The sequence below is a fragment of the Tyto alba genome, unplaced genomic scaffold (assembly GCF_018691265.1).
Source record: "Tyto alba isolate M040663 unplaced genomic scaffold, T.alba_DEE_v4.0 Super-Scaffold_3, whole genome shotgun sequence".
In the NCBI taxonomy this organism is placed as follows: Eukaryota; Metazoa; Chordata; class Aves; order Strigiformes; family Tytonidae; genus Tyto; species Tyto alba.
Genome location: NW_024881304.1, coordinates 4,909,991 through 4,929,922, shown reverse-complemented (window position 1 = coordinate 4,929,922; position 19,932 = coordinate 4,909,991). Strand labels below are relative to the sequence as shown.

Here is a 19,932-nt window from a genome sequence, read left to right as displayed (position 1 = left end):
AACAGTATGCATTTTTTTTAATGTTACAAAAATATGCTGCTATTGTATCTGTGCTAATGACAACAGATGCTATGCAGTAAAGTATGTGGTCACGATAAAGACATGACTTAGGCGGGATTTTAATCATATAAATATTTAAATTGCTGTTCAGATTCATCTTTAATTTCATGTTCAGGAGCTTTAACAGCCTGATTCATGGGGGAAAAAATCCATATGTATATTTTTAATTTGTTTCTGTAGTGACCATAAGAATATTTTAGTATTATTGTTTAATGTTAGAGTGATGACTGCAGGACTTAAAATTCAAATTATGACTAGAATAATATCTCGTTGTTGCATTAGCATATGTCACTCCTGCACAAACATAAACATATCAATCATTTTTAGGAGTCAATAGAAAAGATCTTTTTGCTACCAGTTGTTCTGTCCATGCAGATGAATCCTACAAAGCATGGAAGAATTTCATTGTGAGTAGTTTGAACTGAAATAAACTGAGGGCAATATTTTCAAGTTGGCAAACTAAACACATGCACAAAGATGTGAAAAAACAATCTGAATTTCCATGGTACTCAACTCAGATAGCCCCCACTGGGCGCTCTGTTGCTTGAGCATGTCTCCAAATTGAGCCATTTCCCTCTGGGCCTTTCAGCATATTTTTTTGAGTGCAAACCTGCATTAATGAAGTCTGAGTACTTTGGATTAAGATTAGTCGTTACTTTGGGATTACATTTCATATCTGTCAAATTTGATCTTTCTTATTTTTTAGAGAAAGAAAAACCATACCAGCACCAGGGTACAGTAAATGGAAAATATTGTGCACTTACGTGTTACTCACATAACTGTTGGTTGCAAATGTTCAACCCTAATGGTCTGGAACAAACTTTAAGCATTCAACTGAAGTGCAGATATCCGCTGTGCTGTTTCCCAACTCCTATCATGTGCTTTCCAGGCTGCTGGCTACATTTCCAACCCACATTTCTCTCACTTATCACATTTTTTTAAATGAATGAATGAAATGTTTATATCACAGTCAAGTTGGGCTACTTGTTTTTTTTTTTTTTTTTCAGATAAATGATGATAGAGAATGGAATATACTTAATGCAATTTATAAAAATAACATATAGGCCAATAACAACATTTCTGAGAGCTGGAGCAGTTAAAGTATATGAAAAAAAGCAGCTAGTGGTTCTCTCATATAAAAAGAGACAGATAAACTCTCAGCCTCAGGCCTGTAACCTGACCCCATGCTAGGAAAATGCTGCTACCACGTATAGCCTGACTGACTGTAGCACAATTTGGTGTCAGTATAAACATATCTACTCCAAGCAAAGTTTAGAATGAAGGATTTAAATGAACAATATCACCCTCACCTTTCCGGTGTCTGTCGAAGGCTTGCAACCTCAGAGAGCTGTGGCATGGTTGGCAAACACTTTATTTCAGAAAGGTATCCCCAGAAGTGCCATTCCTCTTTCATTATCAATAGGGGGATGCTTTCTCAAATAACTGATGCTCAGGTAAGTGTACCTTACCAACTGCATATTAGAAATGTTACAAACATCCAAAAGCTTTGAGTTTACAGGCTTTAGAATGAAAAAAAAAGTATTTTGTGTAATGAGGAATTTGAAAATGCTCCTACATCTTCTAGTCCAGCCACCCGCCCCTATGATCATGTAAGACAATGGAGAGTTTCAGATCACTAGGTTTAAAATGGACTGCAAAATTTCTGCAAAGAAACCAAGTTCAGAAATGCCACAAACTTTAAATATGAGTCAAGATCCATACCCCTGAACAAACCCAAGCTGAGAGTGTGGCATAAGTGGGTCTCCATAGGCAGAGTGGGTACCTGATTCTGTGATAAACTGCTCACAATGAACAACAGAGGAGATATAGTAATCAGCACAAAGCAAATCGTATCAGAGGTCTCTTAAAGCTTGGACTTTGCTTTTTGACAGAGGCACCTGGCTAGCAGGACAACGATAGACAGGTCTGAGAATTTATCCAGACTGGAAAATGCAGTTCTACTATAGCATGTTAGCCAAAGAGTTTTTAGCAGAGTTTTTTTAGCCCTACTTAAGTACCTGGGGTTTGTATTGAGAGATGCCTCAGATAATGTTTTTAAAATATTAGATGATTTCTAAGATAGATTCTAAATATAATTTAAATACTAAAAAGACAATTGAATTCCTCTAATTTAGGAAGGCTCAAAAATGTCACATGACATTGTCTTTTCCACATTCTCTTTTCCACAGCTTTAGGTCTAACAAAATCTACAAAGATGATATGGCTGTAGAAAAGAGCTACGCAACCCAGACTGAAGTATAAAAAGCAGAGATGGTCAGGAGATTCACATTAAAATTGTAATCAATCCTAGAAATAATGTGCTCATCAGATGTACCCACAGTGTGCTTTGCAAGGATGTTGTTAATTGATTTCTGTAAACAAAACTTGAGAAGACCACATCTGAAAGAATTAAGTCCACTGCATGTCATCTTCTCAATAACTAGTTAAAACTCTATAATATTTTAGATAATATATAAATGTTCCCTTCATGGCACTCAAATCTTAAGATTCATGTTGGTTTTCCAAGTTAAAGGCTATTAAATATCCATTAAGGTGTCAAATCCTTTATAAAGAGAAGTGCTACACGTACAGATGCCTAAGTCATGTTTGTATTGTTTTTCATCAATTGGACGATAATATAATATGAATATATTATGAAGGGAAATTAATTTCTTAGTATTAGCTATTCTTCACAAGTGTGTCTGGCTTTAAAAAATCACTGCAATGTTTTCTAATTTTAATAAGTTTTCTTATTCCAAGCCATCTTTGATATATACAATACTATACAACTCTATAGATTATGGCATTTATACAACTTTTTAAATCTACTGTCATCACAAACATCTTTTCATCGTGTCAGTCGCTATCTATCAGTTGGTTAATATTTATTACTGCTTGTTCAAAATGTAAAATCATGTTAACTTTTAAGGAGAGTAATATTTACATTTGATAGCACCACTGAGCTTGACTATGAATAGTGAATGGGTGGAGATCACCACCTTCCCATACAGAAGTTTTATTTAGAAACTTCTCAAGCAATTCATCTCTAGGCTCATTTGGAAGACATACGCAGGGAAGTGGGGAGTTAGAGAGAGCACGTCTCAGCCTACTTGTCAGAAAAAGCCTACAGCAAAACTAGTGACAACATTAATAGATTGAATTGCTAGGAAGCTGACCCATGGGTCTCCAAGATTCGACAGTACTTACAGATGGACCACATGGTCAGTGCTATGAAATCTCCTAATGAAAAAGTTGCACACATCTGCAATAAAAGACCACTGTACATTTCCTCATCTTTCTCTTCCTTCTATAGAACCCCCATCTTGTTCAATACATATTCCTTACAATTAAAAATGCCCTTTGAAACTATGACAGAATTTGTTTTACATAAAATATACTTTTTTTCTTTTTATCCATAGTGATTCTTTCAATCTCTGGCTTTTTTATGATTATTACAATGTCAAGCAAATTGAGAGAGAGAATCTGAATACAGATTTGCATGGTTATGTCAACTAAATAAACAAACTCCAAGGTTCCAATTTTTGGCGGAACACCGATACAGAAACTGAGATGGTAATGAAAGATTATTTTCAATAAAAGGTGGCATTTTGTGTGTAAGCAGCTACAATACTACTGAATTCAACAAGCACACTAAAAAAGTTCTGAAACAAAATAAAATATTGAAAATCTTTCTCTATGTAAAAACAAAAAACCCAAGCAAACAAAAAACCCACCCTTGAAAACTATCTGAAGGATTGTTAAACTAATGACTGGCAGTCACAGACCTGTCTGGCAACATATATGTCTTGCCCTATTATTTTATATACATATTTTCTTAAATGAAAATAGTAATTTACAGTGTTTCCTGAACTGGTCATTCAAAATATACATTATCAAAGGGTAGAGTTAAATTACCCATAGAATGACTTTAAATTGCACCTGTATGACAAACATTATAATCACAATTGCCTTTGGAGTGAAGAGGAAGTTACTCAGCATAGAAGTGGAGATGTGTGGGTCACACACAATATAGGATTTTAAACTAAGTATAGAGACCTTTAATAAACACTTCTAGCAGTTTAAATTGCATAATTTGATGCTTTTTACAAGGAAAGGACAGGAAAAAAAGTTGTTGGGGATCTTCTAGAATTTTGGGGTTTTGGCTACAATAAGTTTCTATCAATGCTGCTGTTGCCACAAATATAAAGACTTTTTGAGTATATAATATAAAGACTCAGAAGTGTTCTGCAACTGTGGAAGATGTGATTTTCAAAACAGAGGTGCAAGATGATCCTATAGACTAAGATTTTGATTGCTGAGACTTTGACAATTAGTCATGACTACTGAGTCATGTATGATACTGAGTTTCCCTTGAAGATACTCCTTGACTTCCACACACATCTAAGCAAGCTCTCAAAAATTAAGATTTGTTCAACATTGCCAAGATCAGCAGTGAGCAGTTTGACTATAGCACACCTGTGACTCAACATGGGCATAGCTCAAAAAAATTTGTGTGCATGATATCACGTGTACTTGGCATGGTTGCTGAAAAAGCAAGCATGCAAAAACATACAGTCTAAACAAAGTATGGTGAAATATAGAGAACATTCGAGTTTTTTCAGGGTCCTATAGGATGGATACAGTAAAATGAATACAACCGAAAATGTCTGCTAGAAGACTGACTATAATTTACTGCCCAAACTACTCCAGGAAATCTACAGGGATATTCTGATGTACATAGATAGAGCTCCAAAGGAGAAGAAATTGTCCCTTGATGCTTTGCTTGTTTTATGTGGCAAGCTGATTTGTTCAGAAGTAAACTAACTACATCTGAAAAGGGAAATGAGTATTTATTTCGTGGGAAATTGAACTGTGTATTTATTTACACATTTCAAACACGATCAAGTACAGCAGTTTGGCAAGCTTCTAATAAGAAATAAATGCAGAAATACTTTAGCAAATGGTGGCACGTCTGAAGAGTAAGTGGTTTTTAAAAACCATTACCATTTTAATGTCTGCAGATTGCACTCTTCCTGACATTAATATACTCATGCCCTGAACAATCTGAATCTAATTTGTATTGTTATTTATCTGTTACTGCCAAATAAGTGCATTCAGTGGACAAGTCTGAAATTTGCTATTATAAATCTACATGAAGTGTTCAGTGTCATCCTGAACTATAATTCCACTGTCATTAACCTCCTTATATTGACAATGAAGAGCACTCAATGCCCAGTCTATAAGAAAGCAACAGAAGGAATTTGGTTTATTGATGGTTTTCCCTGTTAAATGATTGTCTGCTTATTAACACTCCAATGGGCCAAATATACACTACATGGGATGGTGTTTAATCAAATAAGTAGTTCCTGTCAAGTTAACAGGCAACTTATATGTAATACACAACAAAGTAAAGGGACCACGTGCATCCATCTTGCATAATTAAAACACATAGATAAGTTTTTCCCAGGCTTAGGATGACTGTAGCTACATACCTCTTTCTCCCCTAGTAAGAATATGGCTTTCTTATATTTACTTTTCTCTTTATTTTGTGTCTTAAGACTATGCACAAAGAATCACCTGGGAACAAAATGGTTTCTTTGGGTTTTTGGTATTGACCTTGGGGACCCATGAGTGCTGCTATTATCAGAGAAGGAGGCTTTGCTCTCTGGTTCATTGGAAGTAAGGCCAGATTTTTGATCTGCACCCAAGTCCAATATGTCATCACACATGAACAGGAGAGGTTAAAAGAGTAGATTTTTAAGCATTTGACTGTGCAACTGCTGCCTGATTTGTATACCCACAGTTTTTACAGTTGAACATGCAAATTTGGCAACCATGCACTCAAATGTTTCCTTATAACATTGAAATTTTAAAATATATACTTAATGTATAGTCAGATGAGTAAGATGCTGTGCCTACAGAAGTTCTATACCCACATTCATAGCAGCCTGAGTTAATGCTGAAATTAACGGTATTTTCCTAAATGAAGCTGAATTTTCATGTAAAAATGAGACTTGCAATTAGAGAAAACTTTTTTTTTGTTTGTTCTACAAACAGATGAGCAGATATACTAAAAAGATTAGTTCGCTTCCTCTGGTCAAACATCATAACAGCCATCATCCTTTCTAATTTACAATGATAACTTTGTCTTTCTAAGGATGCTTTCCTTAGACATTTTTAGTGCTTTTTAAGTATCAGCAATCAAACTTTGCAATGCTGAGATCATGAGAAGGCAAAAACTGGTAACGTAACCAGTGAGAATTGCTGAAGGACTTTGGTTGACACACTTACTTGTATTAAAAATTGGCTAATACATTGGAGCAATACCTCATAAAACTGCAAATAGCATTGAAATGCTAATTTAGCCAAAGACTTCAAATTCAAATACCAAATCAAAACACATCTCCAAGCAACACATCACCTTTAAACCCCATACCAAGTGTGTTTGGCATTAGTGTAGTTCTGACTACAGAAATAGTGCCAGTTTACACCAGTAAACAAAAAACATTTTTCTTTAGCAAGTAGCTATTTCCAGTACAAAAGCTCCCATAGAACATTCAGCAGTCTATCATCTGAGTTTTCAGAAGTAATGCTTTTTTTAAATTTTTTTTTTTTTTTTTGCTATAAAAGGGAATATCTCACTGGAAAATATGAAAGCATTTCAGATTTTTAAAAAATCCCAGTTTTTCCTCTCTTGTTGACAGTGCTTAGAAAATGTGGGTTGACTTGTTTTTGATTGCTGTTTAAATAACAGATTAATTTAATAATCATTGGGATATCAAATAACAGCAAATTATGGGGTGGGACAGCCAAACCCTGGCCCTAATGACATTCTTATGTTAATTCTTATTTTCTTTTAGGCTCCTGCTTTCTTAATAAAACCTATATTTTTGAAAATCGTTTTTAAACATTGCAAATTATCCCTAAGTAGCATTTATTTTTTGCTAGTAAGAGATAAGTTTATATACAGAGAGTGTATTTTATATGTCTATATACATTTAGGGCCTGACTCAAAGTCCGCATAAGTGGATAGATGCCCTTCTATTGATTAAGTTTTCAGAGATGGTTGAAAAGGTGAGCCAGCTATTTATGAAGTAATTAGCATGTAGTCCTTTCTACTGTGTGATTTATTGTTGAGGACACTTCAATTTAAATCCAAGCACCAGTGATTAAAAATTATGATTGGAAACATAAGAACAAGGCTTAGTTTTCATAACTACTGTTGGTAACTGTTCCCTTTGGTAACTGTGAAGTGCAGAGTATTTCTGTAAGATCAGTAACAGCACACCCATGACGGAAGAAGTGCGAGTCAGAGGCTCAGTCTATGTGACCTTGTTGACTATGACTGTGACTTTGTTAGCAATAACACAGTGTTTGTCCTCCAAAATGTCTTATCTAAGTAATATTATATGGTTTCAATTAACATCAGTCATCATTTTTACTTCTACTAACAGACTGCTTTCAGTCTCCTTTTTCAGACAAGGGCTCTATAGTAGTGCCTGACACTGTAGGAAGAAAAGACAGTGACTTGAATGAGTAACTTGTGACACAGACTCTCTTCTTTGTAAAACTTTTGTTTGCAAACCTGTTCCCAATGTATTGACTTTTCCTGTGTCTTCCCAATAGGTTTGCAATATTAGAGTGAGTGTATATTCAGCTGATATTTGTAAATATCTCTTTATATTTATAATCAAGATTTGCAAGCATATACCACAGACAGATTAATCTATAACATGATCCAAAGAGGACACAGAAAATAATCCCACTGACTCAAAGAGACCTGAATTGAGAGACTAGTATGCAACAGATGCCAAGCAGATTGACCACTGAGCACAGTTCAAGACTCACTGTATATAAGGTTGAACACTAATTTTGACTGATTGAGCCCATCATTCTTAAATTACAAGTACTAAGAAATACACTTGCTTGTAAAAATATTTATTGGTACTGAGGCCATAAAACAGAAAACTGGGTCAGAAGATGTAGGTCTAGAAAGGACTTTGGGTCAAATTCCTTAGCTGTTCTGCGGGAAAAGTGTCCTGGGTTATAACAAAAATATTTGGAATCCAATGCAGTCTGCAATCTTAGATGCAATTTGTAGATTGTTAATGACAGTGGGTAAACGGTATAACGAAGAAATTTCCCATGAGAATCTAATAGTTCTTCTGGATTATTTCTTTAGGTTTTACCATTGCTTGTGGAGAAAAATAATGGGTGCCTTGAGATCAGTTTGCAACTTACAGGGTTTTCTTTTATTTTTTTGTTCCACTGTGGAACACAAAATGTTTTTCTATGAAAAAGATCTTAGCACATTATTTTTGAAATACTATAATTTTCACTAAACTCAGTTTCCAACTCAGTGCTCTCCAAGTATTGCAGAATTGTGTTATTTTTGAAAGTTATTTCCTTTGACCTGAAGTTACCTAAGAAGACAGACTGAAATCTGCATTCCTTTGAGAAAACCTGGTCTTGTTAAATTAATCTTCTTTTAATGGAATCATGTCTATTTGCAATATTTAAACAGAATCATAGAAGCAGAGAATGGTTTGGGTTGGAAGCGACCTTGAAGACCATCTAATTCCAAACCTCCTGCCATGGGCAGGGACACCTTTCACTAGACCAGGTTGCTCAAAGCCCCCTCCAACCTGGCCTTGAACACTTCCAGGGATGTTTGATAATTTGTTGTACAACTTCTCAGGAATCTTCTGCTAAATGATCACAAAATAAGGCTGCTTGAATTCTACAAAGCTGGCACGAAGCACTCATAGCAGTGTAACATACATTGTATTTGATATGTCAAGTGGAAAAATCACAGCTTCATTTTGTTGAGTTTGTACTTTTCAGGCAGTGGGACCTATTGTTACACTTGAAGTGTTCCCTAGGATCAATTTACAAAGCACTTTCATAATTCTATCCTACAAAGCTATATAAAAACAATTATTCATACTAAACATTAATAGTTTTCTTATAAATAAAAGTTGGTCAGCAGCAAATTAAAAGTGAATATTAGCACTTAAAATTTATCTACAGTGTACTAACTCCTATTTCCTGGTTTAAAACAATGAAGATATTGAGAAGAAAATTTAGGAGCAAGTCCAGAAACACTTATTGACTTCAAAGAGAAAAAGAAGTTTTCACCTTTATTTGCTAATTGCATATTAATTTAGTCTGGAAAGGGAGAGTTGTAACAATTTTTGTTTACCTTATAAATTCTTCCTGACATTTCTATTTATAGACAAATTATTACTGTAAATATTAATCTCATTTGTGATCATGACATCTCAGCTTAAAGGAAATCCAATTAAGAAACTTACTGAAGTACAGAAATTTGCATAAACAATACCTACACAGTTCTTCAATTAAATGTACCATAACTACAGTAAAAATATCACTGCACATAGGCACTAAAAGTAGAGAAAAACATTTTCAGAGTGAAGAAGAAAAGCTAGACTGACCTCCTTCTCTTCTTTTAACCCTATGAGTGACAACTTTACAGTAGCACTGGTAGAACTGACAAGGTTGCAGTACTGACGTGAGATTTGTTACTATTAACTCAGCTTCCCAGCACTGAAAGTTTGGAGAATAGATTTAATCTTCTCCTACTCTTTCAGCCTAACAATTCCAAGAAGGAAACACTGTTTGGTATTCAAGTAAAACAACTTGATCTCACTGTACCACAAGGGAACTTCTAACCTATCCAGCAGGCTTTCACCCCTGTATAGGAGAGCTAACTGCACTAACCTTTCTGTATCTAAATGTTTACATAATATGCCTCTATAGTGCTGCCCGTATCCAGGAAAAGTCATAAAACATTCACTATTCTTTGAAATTAGCATAAGCCTCTACTGGTTTTACATTTTTGATAGAAAATAATAGGCACTGCTTTAAGAGTATCAAACTTTAAAATGACCCCTGTAATAAGAGAAATGACACCCTGACAGAGGTCATTATACAGGATAAAACATAACAGACTTGTACTTTCTTCAACATAACCTTGAATAATTCAGTTTTATTGCTTTGTCACAAACAGTTGTATAAAAAAAAATTGAAAGGGCTTACTTGAAACAGTCATCGCAAGCAATATTCCCCATGGTCTCCTTTATAGTGCGTTCGGAAACAAAAGCTGGATATTCAGTATCACAGGGCTCTAGGGTTTGTTTCAATCTCTGCGCTATAGGCACAGGAAAAAATATCTTGATGTTAACATGGGAAGAACAGCACACAAAATTCTGAACAACATGAGATGCTGTATTACAGAGCTCACAGAGAACGGAAATGTTACTCAACTTCTGCCACCCTGTGAGATTTCCTAGGCAGTGCATAGCACTATTTTTTCAATTAAAAAAAAAAAAAAAAAAAAAGCTTATCCATGGACTGTGATTTTGTAAGACATAACTGTTAAAGTAGTTATTCACGGTTTAGACATTGCCAACCTACTTTACATTTATGAACAAGCTTTTTTCCTTTCTCCGTAGATTCAATATGGACTTACTGTCATTTTTATTTCAGTGATGCTGTGCATCACTAACTGTTATGTATGGGGGTTTACATTTATCTGATATCTAAATTATGGTACATTTTACTGAAGCCAAAACACTTTTTTGGTTTACAACTTGGGAATCTTTGAAGACTTTCATCAGTTAGAATAAATCTGCAGGTGGGGGGGCAGAAGTGTTACTTTCCCCAGAATCAATGCTTGTTATCTGCTTCCCAAAATACTAGCAATTAAGACTCCTTAACACTTTTAATCTGAATCCCTTGCAGTGCCAGGGAAAAGAAAGTGTCACTGTTTACATTTTAAAGATTGGGAAATTGAGGTACCAGAAGACTGGTTCAAGGTCAAACTACAGGACAGCAGCAAATCTGGGAACAGAAGGCAGCTCTTCTAACCTTCACACATTTATCTGTTGGATAGTGTTTCTCCCTTATTCCCTTTCTTTTTCCTCCATACCCCTTCATTCTTCCTTAACACAGAGATACACTTGTACATCAGCACAAATGTTAAGCCTATCTTAAACTAATTGCTAAGTGAGAAAACAAGACGAGGTACCACAAAAACAGATTACACTAAACAGTCTCTTGGACTCAACAGATCTTCCATTCAAGATAATCCATTTCAGAGCCAGTGGTGTATCTGCTACATAGTGACAGGGCAATGACCAAAACTGCATTTGCAATCACACACTAGGACATGAATTTCTGAACTATTCGTAATTTCTGTATGCAGTTAAAAAAATATTTCCGCAAATGTACAGATCTCAAGGGAAGTACTAAAGGTGGTCAGATATGTTTTGTTATTTCCGTTGTTTTCAGTATGGTTGTGATACATTTAACAATTTAGCATTTTTTAAAAAAATTGTCTGACTAGATCGACTGTGCCATCTCCCTTTCTCTTCTGTTCTCCTTATCAGTTGCCAAGAATGACTGAAATTTATCATCTGTATTTTGGGTCTATTCTCACTTATATCAACACATAGCTTGTGTAACAAAGAGACCGCCAAAGATCCATGAGTGTCAGATTTCCAGCACCTTGTAAGAGTACAGATGATGGGGTTGCCCATGGTTTAGGGCATCAGTTTATTCTCTCATTTACAAATGTGATTGAAATGACAAAATCTTGTGCAGAAGTATTTTTCATATTATGGTTTGGTAAATTGGCAGGTGTGTGGGGACCCTCTAGGATCTTTGTAATATGTGATGCTCTATTAATGTTACAATTTGAGCAGGAAGCAATTTCCCCATTAGAGGAATAGATTTTTTTTTCTGAGCTCTGTTAAGCACTGGTAAGTAAAAAAAATGTGCAAGTTCATTAGTTTTAATTTAACAAAGTGCATTCAAAATTATTAGAACTCTTAGTGGTAACATAACATCTACAGAAGAACATTGCTAAGCACATGCTTTTCCCTTCTTATGACTTCTCTCTTGTGAAATCTCTCTTGCATTTGCTGTACTAACACATGCTGGTTTCCAAACAACTGTCATGTGCTACCTAACCAAATTTGAACTGGGCAAGCAGTACCATAAAAATGACATTCCAATGAGCATGACAAGGGGGTATTTTCAATACTGTTACTCATCAAAGAAATGGAGCAAGTGAATTGTGTAGCTAAAACTCCATTTTCAACTAAAACATGAATGAAAATCCCTCAATCACACTTGTGCGTTCAAGTGCTGTAACGATAGTTGTAAGAAAAGAAATGTTGCAAGTTATTAATGCCTGTCTTCTGTAGTTAGAACATGCTTAAAATACAAAACAGACACTCATTTTCATGAGATGAAGAAGGATGCTGTCTTTAAAGGATATTTTCCCTAACATACAACACAAGTGCCATTGGATGTTTCATGCCATATTAAGGCATATTTGTACAGTACACTTGAAAAAAAACATTAAAAAAAGTTACCGGTTTCCTACACTGGCTGCTCTGCACTGTTCTGCAAAGACCAAGGACTAAGACTTGCCATTCCTCTTCATATATAAGGAACAGTTTTGCACAGCAAACCCTACTGCCCTTCACAGCCATCAGTGTAAGAGACATTTGTCATCATGGTTACGGAAATCATTGGAAAGTTAGTCTTGACTTTTAGAAGACCTGTTTAGGCACTGCTGATTATGGAGTAGTCCCACAAGCAAATAGTGTCTGGCTGGTTCTCATAAGCTCTATTTGTATATGTGCATCCAATCTACATTGGGCTCATTGTTTATGTATCAGAAAAATTGGCTTCAGTGCTGCAATTCAGTGCAGAGTTTACATCAGTATGGGAAAGGCTATGCTAAGTTCATGCACCTAAATTTCCAGAAGGCTCTTATCATATTTACTTTTGTGCAACACTTCTGAAATGCCATAAAAAGTCTGCTAAAATATGAGACAATTGACATTGAAAACTTCCAGTTCTTATGGGAACTTAAAATACCATTATCTCAAATGAAGCCTCCACATTTTTAAAAAACTTATTATGAGTAAATGAAATTTTAATTCAGCTAGATTTTATTACTTTTAAAGGTCTATTTTGAATGGAATGATAAAAAAAAATAGTTTTAACCAGTCTTGTTATAAAGTAAAAGCATAGAATTTACTATGTTAAGGTTTATGAATTATTTTCATACAAAATTATATTGAGATGACCATGTTTCTGTGGACTTTTGGTAAAATGGCATTTTCCAGCACAATAAATCCCCTACGTATTACAGCAGCACTGAAAAAAAAAAAATGTAGTATAAGCAGAAAAAGGCTAATGTAATTGCTTTATTCACAAAGACTGTTTTGGAAAGAAAGAAAATTTTTAAAAAAAAACATATTTAATAATTATCTACTATTTTAACTTTTCCATTACAGTAGTGTACTGTATTCCTAGAGTACACACAAGCACTTTGTGGTTAATCACAGAGGATCTTAATTCTCATGTGTTTTGGGAAACACTAACAAAGAAGAGGATGTTAACATGGGAGAGAAACTATTGTTATCAGACATCTATTATTTAATCTAAAACATTTTATGCACATTTGACTTTCAAAAATCCAATTTAATCTAGACATTTCTGCCTTTATGGCCAGGAAAAAAAAAAAAAATGCACTTACCTTTTGCTGTTAGATCAGAGTGCCACCAACTGCACAGATTAAATTCCACAAGGAACCTAGAGAAATTATTAGAGTTTTCGTATTATCCAACAGAATGCTTTCAAAACACTGAAGTGTCAGTAGTTTCATACCATTAATTCTATTTTAAATAAAAGCTAACACAGAACCGCAATTCATGTTACTAGAATAACTCTGGAATTATCAACTACTGATATTCTTATATTTTCAATGGGTTGTATTTTACCACTGAGAATTTATTCCAGAATTAACTCCAGCAATAAATCATTTATTTACTTATTATTAATTTAAATTGTTGATCTTATTTGAAGTGTCAATGCATGGCAGCATACAGTATTTTTACTGTTGGAACATTGTTGCATATTATTTTTTCATTATGCAGGTATTTTGACTGTCTAGTAAAATGCCAAATGTTTATAACTGTCCTGGCTACAGTACAGGAGTATACATAAAATACTTTATTATATTAATTCTGGAACTAAAATAATAAAACTATTTTATGTCTAGGAGCAGAAAAGACTGATCAACCAGTGTCTAATCAACTCTAATTAGACATGTACAGAATGCATTTTCCCACTAAAATATACTGCAATTTATTTTGAAGAATGTACTGAAAAGTATCAGTCTATCAGCTTTTGTAAGTGTAAGGAATATGAAACCAGCATCCAGTTTATCATATGGATATGAAACTACGACACTTATAAACACAGAAAGTTTCTTGAAATTTTTGAAATTGTTATATGCTAGTATCAGAGTCTCATTTTAACATGATTTCTTTCTCTGATATTTACTCTGAAAGCTCCATTCAAGATCAACCTCTGCCCCCTGGCAATAGTCATTCAGTTAATTCTTCTTAATTCTTATTCCAAACTTTGATGAAAACTCACACAATTTACAATTAAAACAAAATTACTACAAGAAAAAATTCGTTCTATTTCAATAAGATAAAATTCACTTATATCTGCAACACTGCTCTCTGATAAGGACAATAATAAATCATATAGGTTAATGACATGAGACACAGTTTAAGGATTACTCCTCTCCATACGGTATTTCTCCATGATTTCCTAGGCAATCTCTCTTAAAGGCAATGCTCATTATGCATTAACTGGAAATGTTAGAAGAATTAAGCAAGGTTAAAAAATTCAGCAACATCCAGAGTACACTTTATCTAGCTTATACTGTAGTGGTCCATCTTACAGGAATTCATGAAGTGACAAACAATACAGTGAATCACTATAACAGTTTGCTATATTGACAACAACCCACCCAAGCAGCATTACAAACAGCCAGACATTTATGTAAAATTTAACAGTAACCACAATAATAATTTTGGTTTGTATATTGCAATCTGCTAGATTTACTAAGCAAAGACATACAGATATAAGTGAAGACTGTGAATAATGTAATAAAAGTGCAACTGTGCATTCATATAGCCAAAATTTGCTCAGATTTTAACAATGTAAAATTAGAAAGCAAAAAATTATCAAATATTACTATATTTAAAATCATATAATAAAAGCAGCACAGTGTATGTAAAAGGCAAAAAGTACAAATATTCCTTAAGTGTTCAAAAGTATAAATATTCAGTAATTCATACAAATACTCATTAAGTTCTTGATAAAATTTACTTACAAGACAAGCTCAGTCATAATCCATTTTACTGCAGCAAAGAAGGCATTATAAGGCTGAAGAGAAGCAACTCATTTAATAAAAAGGTAAAACATGCAGTATTTATATCTTAACTGAATTTTTCATGTAAAGACAATGTTATGGATATTCAGATGAATGGGTGAGAAAAAGGACAATAACTTTTTTTATGAAGAAAAATATTATCATATTAAATATTAAAATACATAGTAATTAAATTTCCTTTTATTTCCTTTTAATGTGTTTGGTCAAATACACAGATTATCAGTCGGAAAATGAAAGTTTTGCCAATGATTCTTAAATCTTTAACCTCTAGGGGTTCCTGTTTCCCAGGCTATTGCTGGAGTAACAGCTCTGGAGCTTAGGCTGCAATTCACAGGCTTCCCTCTCAATAATGTAAATTGTTATTCATTACCTCAGTCTAATTAGGCTGTGAAAATCTTCTGAAGTTTGAATTTACCTAAATGAAGTTATCTGTGTCATACTGAAGGTCCAATGTAAGCACTTTAATTTGTTTTTAAGATTATTCCCTCCTCCCTCAATTTTTGATGGATCATAACAAATACAGCAAATACTTTGAAAATTCTGCGCTTACAGTACTTATACTACATTTTGCATATTTTATTTTTGAAAAGAATATCAATAGGATTATCCTTTTATAAAAGAATCTCAGGCAGAAAAGTCAGTTTCCAGAAATTTGGAATCTATTCTTGTCTCACTCATTTGTGTTAGGGTTTCCAAGTTGCATAAAATTTTGCAGACTTTTTAGATTCCACATCAACAAGTACTTTAGCACACGTAAGAAGTCATATTGACTTTAAGATTACTACTCAGATATCTAAAATCATGCTTAACTGTCCTGAATCAGCACCTTACTGAAGCAGTGACATTTTGAACAGGAATAACTGGCCATTTAAAGTTTTCAGAGGCCACAGAGTGTCTTTGCGTAGGGCTAATACCTCACAAAACCAATGAACTAGTGTCTTATAGGAAAATATAAAAATATAAAAAGCTCTAAGTCTTTCCTAGAGATGAAAACAGAATTTCAGCCGTGGGACATCTTATTTATTTTAATTCCAAATAAGAAAATCTGATATTTCATGCTCAAGTAATTAACAGTTGCATAGTTTTGTTTTCATAATGCCAAATGATTTACTGTAAAATGCTTATTATTACTTATGAATAATGCATATATAATGTACAAATATTACGTATTCTAAAACTATTTTAATATGAGAACTAAAAGAAGATTTAAAAAAAATCAATATGTCTGAAAAAAATTTCAATAACAGAAAATTGAATAGAAAATGTGGAAAATTATTTGTTGTGAAATTTCAGTGGAAAAACATTTCATTACACTGATATAAATGCATTCTCATGAAATGTGATTTTACTAAGACATCTTTTTCCACTCAAAGACTGTTCCTTCAAAAACTGCAGCAAAAACTGAAGGAGTTTTATTCTATGTATCTAAACCATCATTGAGATCCAAAGGAATTGAACTGGGTGACTCTATGGCACTGACATATTTGGAACAAAGTGGTTCTATGGAGAGTTGCCTAGGACTTGAACAAATTAAAACAAGAAAATATGTTAAAAAAAAAGTATCTGGATATCTTTTAAGAAGCAATCTATATTGGTAAAGAAATGGATCAGCTGATCTATAAATCTAGTCCATCGTTAATTTATTGGTTTAATTCTACAGCCCAAAAAACTATGATCTAAAGAGGGGTCCAGCCCTGACACCTGTTTTCCACGATTTTGGCAGAATGTTGTGATAGATCCTTTAGTAGTCATACAGTCTTTGATGACTATGCTCCTCTGCTATGCTGTTTAAAATATGAACTTTTTAAAGAGTCTCAGTCTTGTCCCTATATCCATTCTTGTATTTGTAAAACCATAATTCTCAAAAAGAAGGATAAACATTTGTTAACAAATGTTTTGCTCATGTAGAAACTGTACTGAATACTGCCTAGTAACCTGATCTCTAGGTACAAAACTGGGCATAAAAATTGGAAAAAAAAAAATACTTTTGAAGAATCAATCCCTACCTGTTTTTAATACAAGTTCTCTTTATACTTTCTGTGCTGTCATGGTTATTAGAAGTGACTGAATCAACAGGAAAATAATAAAATAACCAAAGCTCTGCCCATCTTTCATGTTGAATATCACAAAATCTCACTTGAAGTTTAAAGAAGACTTTGTCTATCTTTAAAAAATAAAGAGCATGCTTGCCATGTCTCAGTGTATCCCACAAGAGTTGCGCATTTTTTCTCCATAAACGCAGCCTGGACAAAAATTGGAATAGTGAAAATCTCTTGAATGAAAGCCTACTTGTAAAACAGAAATATTTTAGCTCTACATGCTGGGTGCTTACGCAAACTGAGCTGAAGCCCCAAGCCATCGGATGGAAGGTTGTTGCAAATACTTGTAATATATTTAAAAATGTTTCATGCAAATGTAATTCACATCATCCCATTCTATTTCACTGATAATTTATGTCTCACTGCACAGCCTGGTACTTATTATTGTGTCAAGACAGTCTTTTAAGTTTCAGAGGATAACAGATGGGTAAGTTCAGTAAATACAAATCTGCAGGTATTTAAAAGCCATACATCATGTAAATAAAATACATAATGTAAATATGCAAATTAAAACATCCCAAAATGCATATGATTATTAAGCTATATGTAGATATTTGGGAGTTGCCAGAATTTTGATATTTACTCAACAGTTTAACTATGTATAGACTTATTTTTTCTAGCTAGATCCCTGTTCATTTAAAAATACTATCAGATAAATTTAACAGACTGGTAAAATTGCTAGAATGTTTTGCTGCTGTCTTCACATAAGAATTTTTCATGCTAATACTGTCATGTATTTGTTAAAAAATGGTTCCTTTTTAATATGCCAAACCTGTACTTTATCTAACAATTTATCAGTTCTGATAGATTATTATAGCAATCAGTAAAACATATACATAATTATAAAATACATTTGGGGCTATTACCTACATATATGATTTATCAACAATGAAGTGTTGCCCTTGCAAGACCCAGCTTGACTCTAAACAGGCCTTGCAGGGGGACAAGGTTTGCCTTCAGATTTGATTGCAAGACAACAGTTTAAATGCATTAAAATTCTACTTCAAAAGACATCTTCTTTAAATACTGAGGAAAAAAAAAAAGTATTAATCACTGACTTGTATGACCTACCTATGAACCAGTCCTTCCACATAAAAAAAAAAAAACCTCAGTTTTTAATTTGAATTACATTTCTGCATGTGTGTTTAGATACAGAAAAGGGATATATGATTCCAATCCCCCAAACAAAGCACAATCTATTGCCAAATTTACAAAGTCCTAAGAAGAAGGATTCATATGGTGCAAAGAACATCCTGACAGAACCTCACAAATGGTGGCCCAGCATTTAAAATGACTGTGTAAGTATTTGAACTTGAAAATGCTTAACACTTTGCATTTGTTTATAATGAACCATTCCTTTTATGCACTAGGATAAACTCAAGAGCTGTAAGCATTCCAAATCAAAATAATGGGCTTACAATGGCCATAAGATATTTGCAACAGTTATCTTTGATGATTGCATGGAAAGGTGCTCAGAAAATTTACTATACTTACGTCCAGTAAGCTATGGGCACTGTCGCTACTCTCTTTGTTTGTTCTACACATGGCCTGGTAGTCATAAAGTGTAATTCTACAGAGAAGAACAGAAAACTGCTTGACTAAAAGAAGAAAACACAGTGGAATAAAAATGATGATATGGAACAGTCTGCCCACAAAGTAGACAGAAAAATAAAAATTGTAACAGCAGCAGGGAAAAAAGGGAAAGGGATCATTAAAATACAGGTTATACAGGTGGATAAAGGTAAGAAACACTGTGAAAACTGTAAGGATTTTATCAGACTACAGAACAAAGCAAAAGCATAACTGGGAGAAACCAGGGAAAATACACATACAGTGTAACACACAGTGATATAAACAATGCAAGGAGGAGGAGAATACACATTCAACATGATGCTTAGACAATCGGTTCTGGACAAAGATCAGCACATTTAGCCCCAGGAAGTGAAAGAACCTATGCATTTGAGGGGCTTCTCACAACAGAACACTCTTGAAGTCCAGTAAAAGCAGAAAGACACTTCTACAGTTTCAGCACCTTAGTGTACAACTAATTTGTAAAAACATGGTGTTGCTTCCAAAGACGAATTGGAATTTCCGTGTATTCACAGTACAGCTAACTGAAGCAGGATGGGTTTACATTTGCTTCTTTTCATGGGGGTAAAATAGTTAATGTCAGGTACCTGCTGTAATCAACTAATGCTAGAAGCCTCCTCAGATGCATAGTAAACAGGGAAATTTCTTTCTGCTTGTGATTTTACTCATCATTGATACACTTCAGAGATCTAAATGTAAAATCCAGAACTCAGAGACTGTATATGGAATTGTGACTATTTCTCTAAATCTGTCTGTCCATAGAGCAATTAATCAACTGTATCCATCCACATAAAAAGCATTTAACATCTATAGCAGATGTAAAGAATCTTTAGCTGATAAGTTGCAACAAGTGTAAATATATAAAAGTTACTAGTATTATTTGAACATATCCAT

At 33.9% G+C, this 19,932-nt stretch overlaps 1 protein-coding gene across 5 annotated transcripts in view; it reads right to left on the bottom strand.

The window, feature by feature from the left end:
• Positions 1 to 19,932, bottom strand: part of CACNA2D3 (calcium voltage-gated channel auxiliary subunit alpha2delta 3) — a 467,172-nt gene that overhangs the window by 8,643 nt on the left and 438,597 nt on the right. For 4 of the 5 annotated variants that reach the window (XM_042799689.1, XM_032984346.2, XM_032984345.2 and 1 more), the window contains 4 exons: positions 18,943 to 19,018; positions 15,290 to 15,342; positions 13,637 to 13,692; positions 10,120 to 10,231 (listed from right to left, as the gene is read on the bottom strand). In XM_042799689.1, coding sequence (XP_042655623.1) covers positions 10,120 to 10,231; positions 13,637 to 13,692; positions 15,290 to 15,342; positions 18,943 to 19,018 — 297 coding nt within the window. Of the gene's footprint in view, positions 1 to 10,119; positions 10,232 to 13,636; positions 13,693 to 15,289; positions 15,343 to 18,942; positions 19,019 to 19,932 lie in introns of those variants that run through there. The other variant, XR_004405904.2, reaches the window with a different exon arrangement.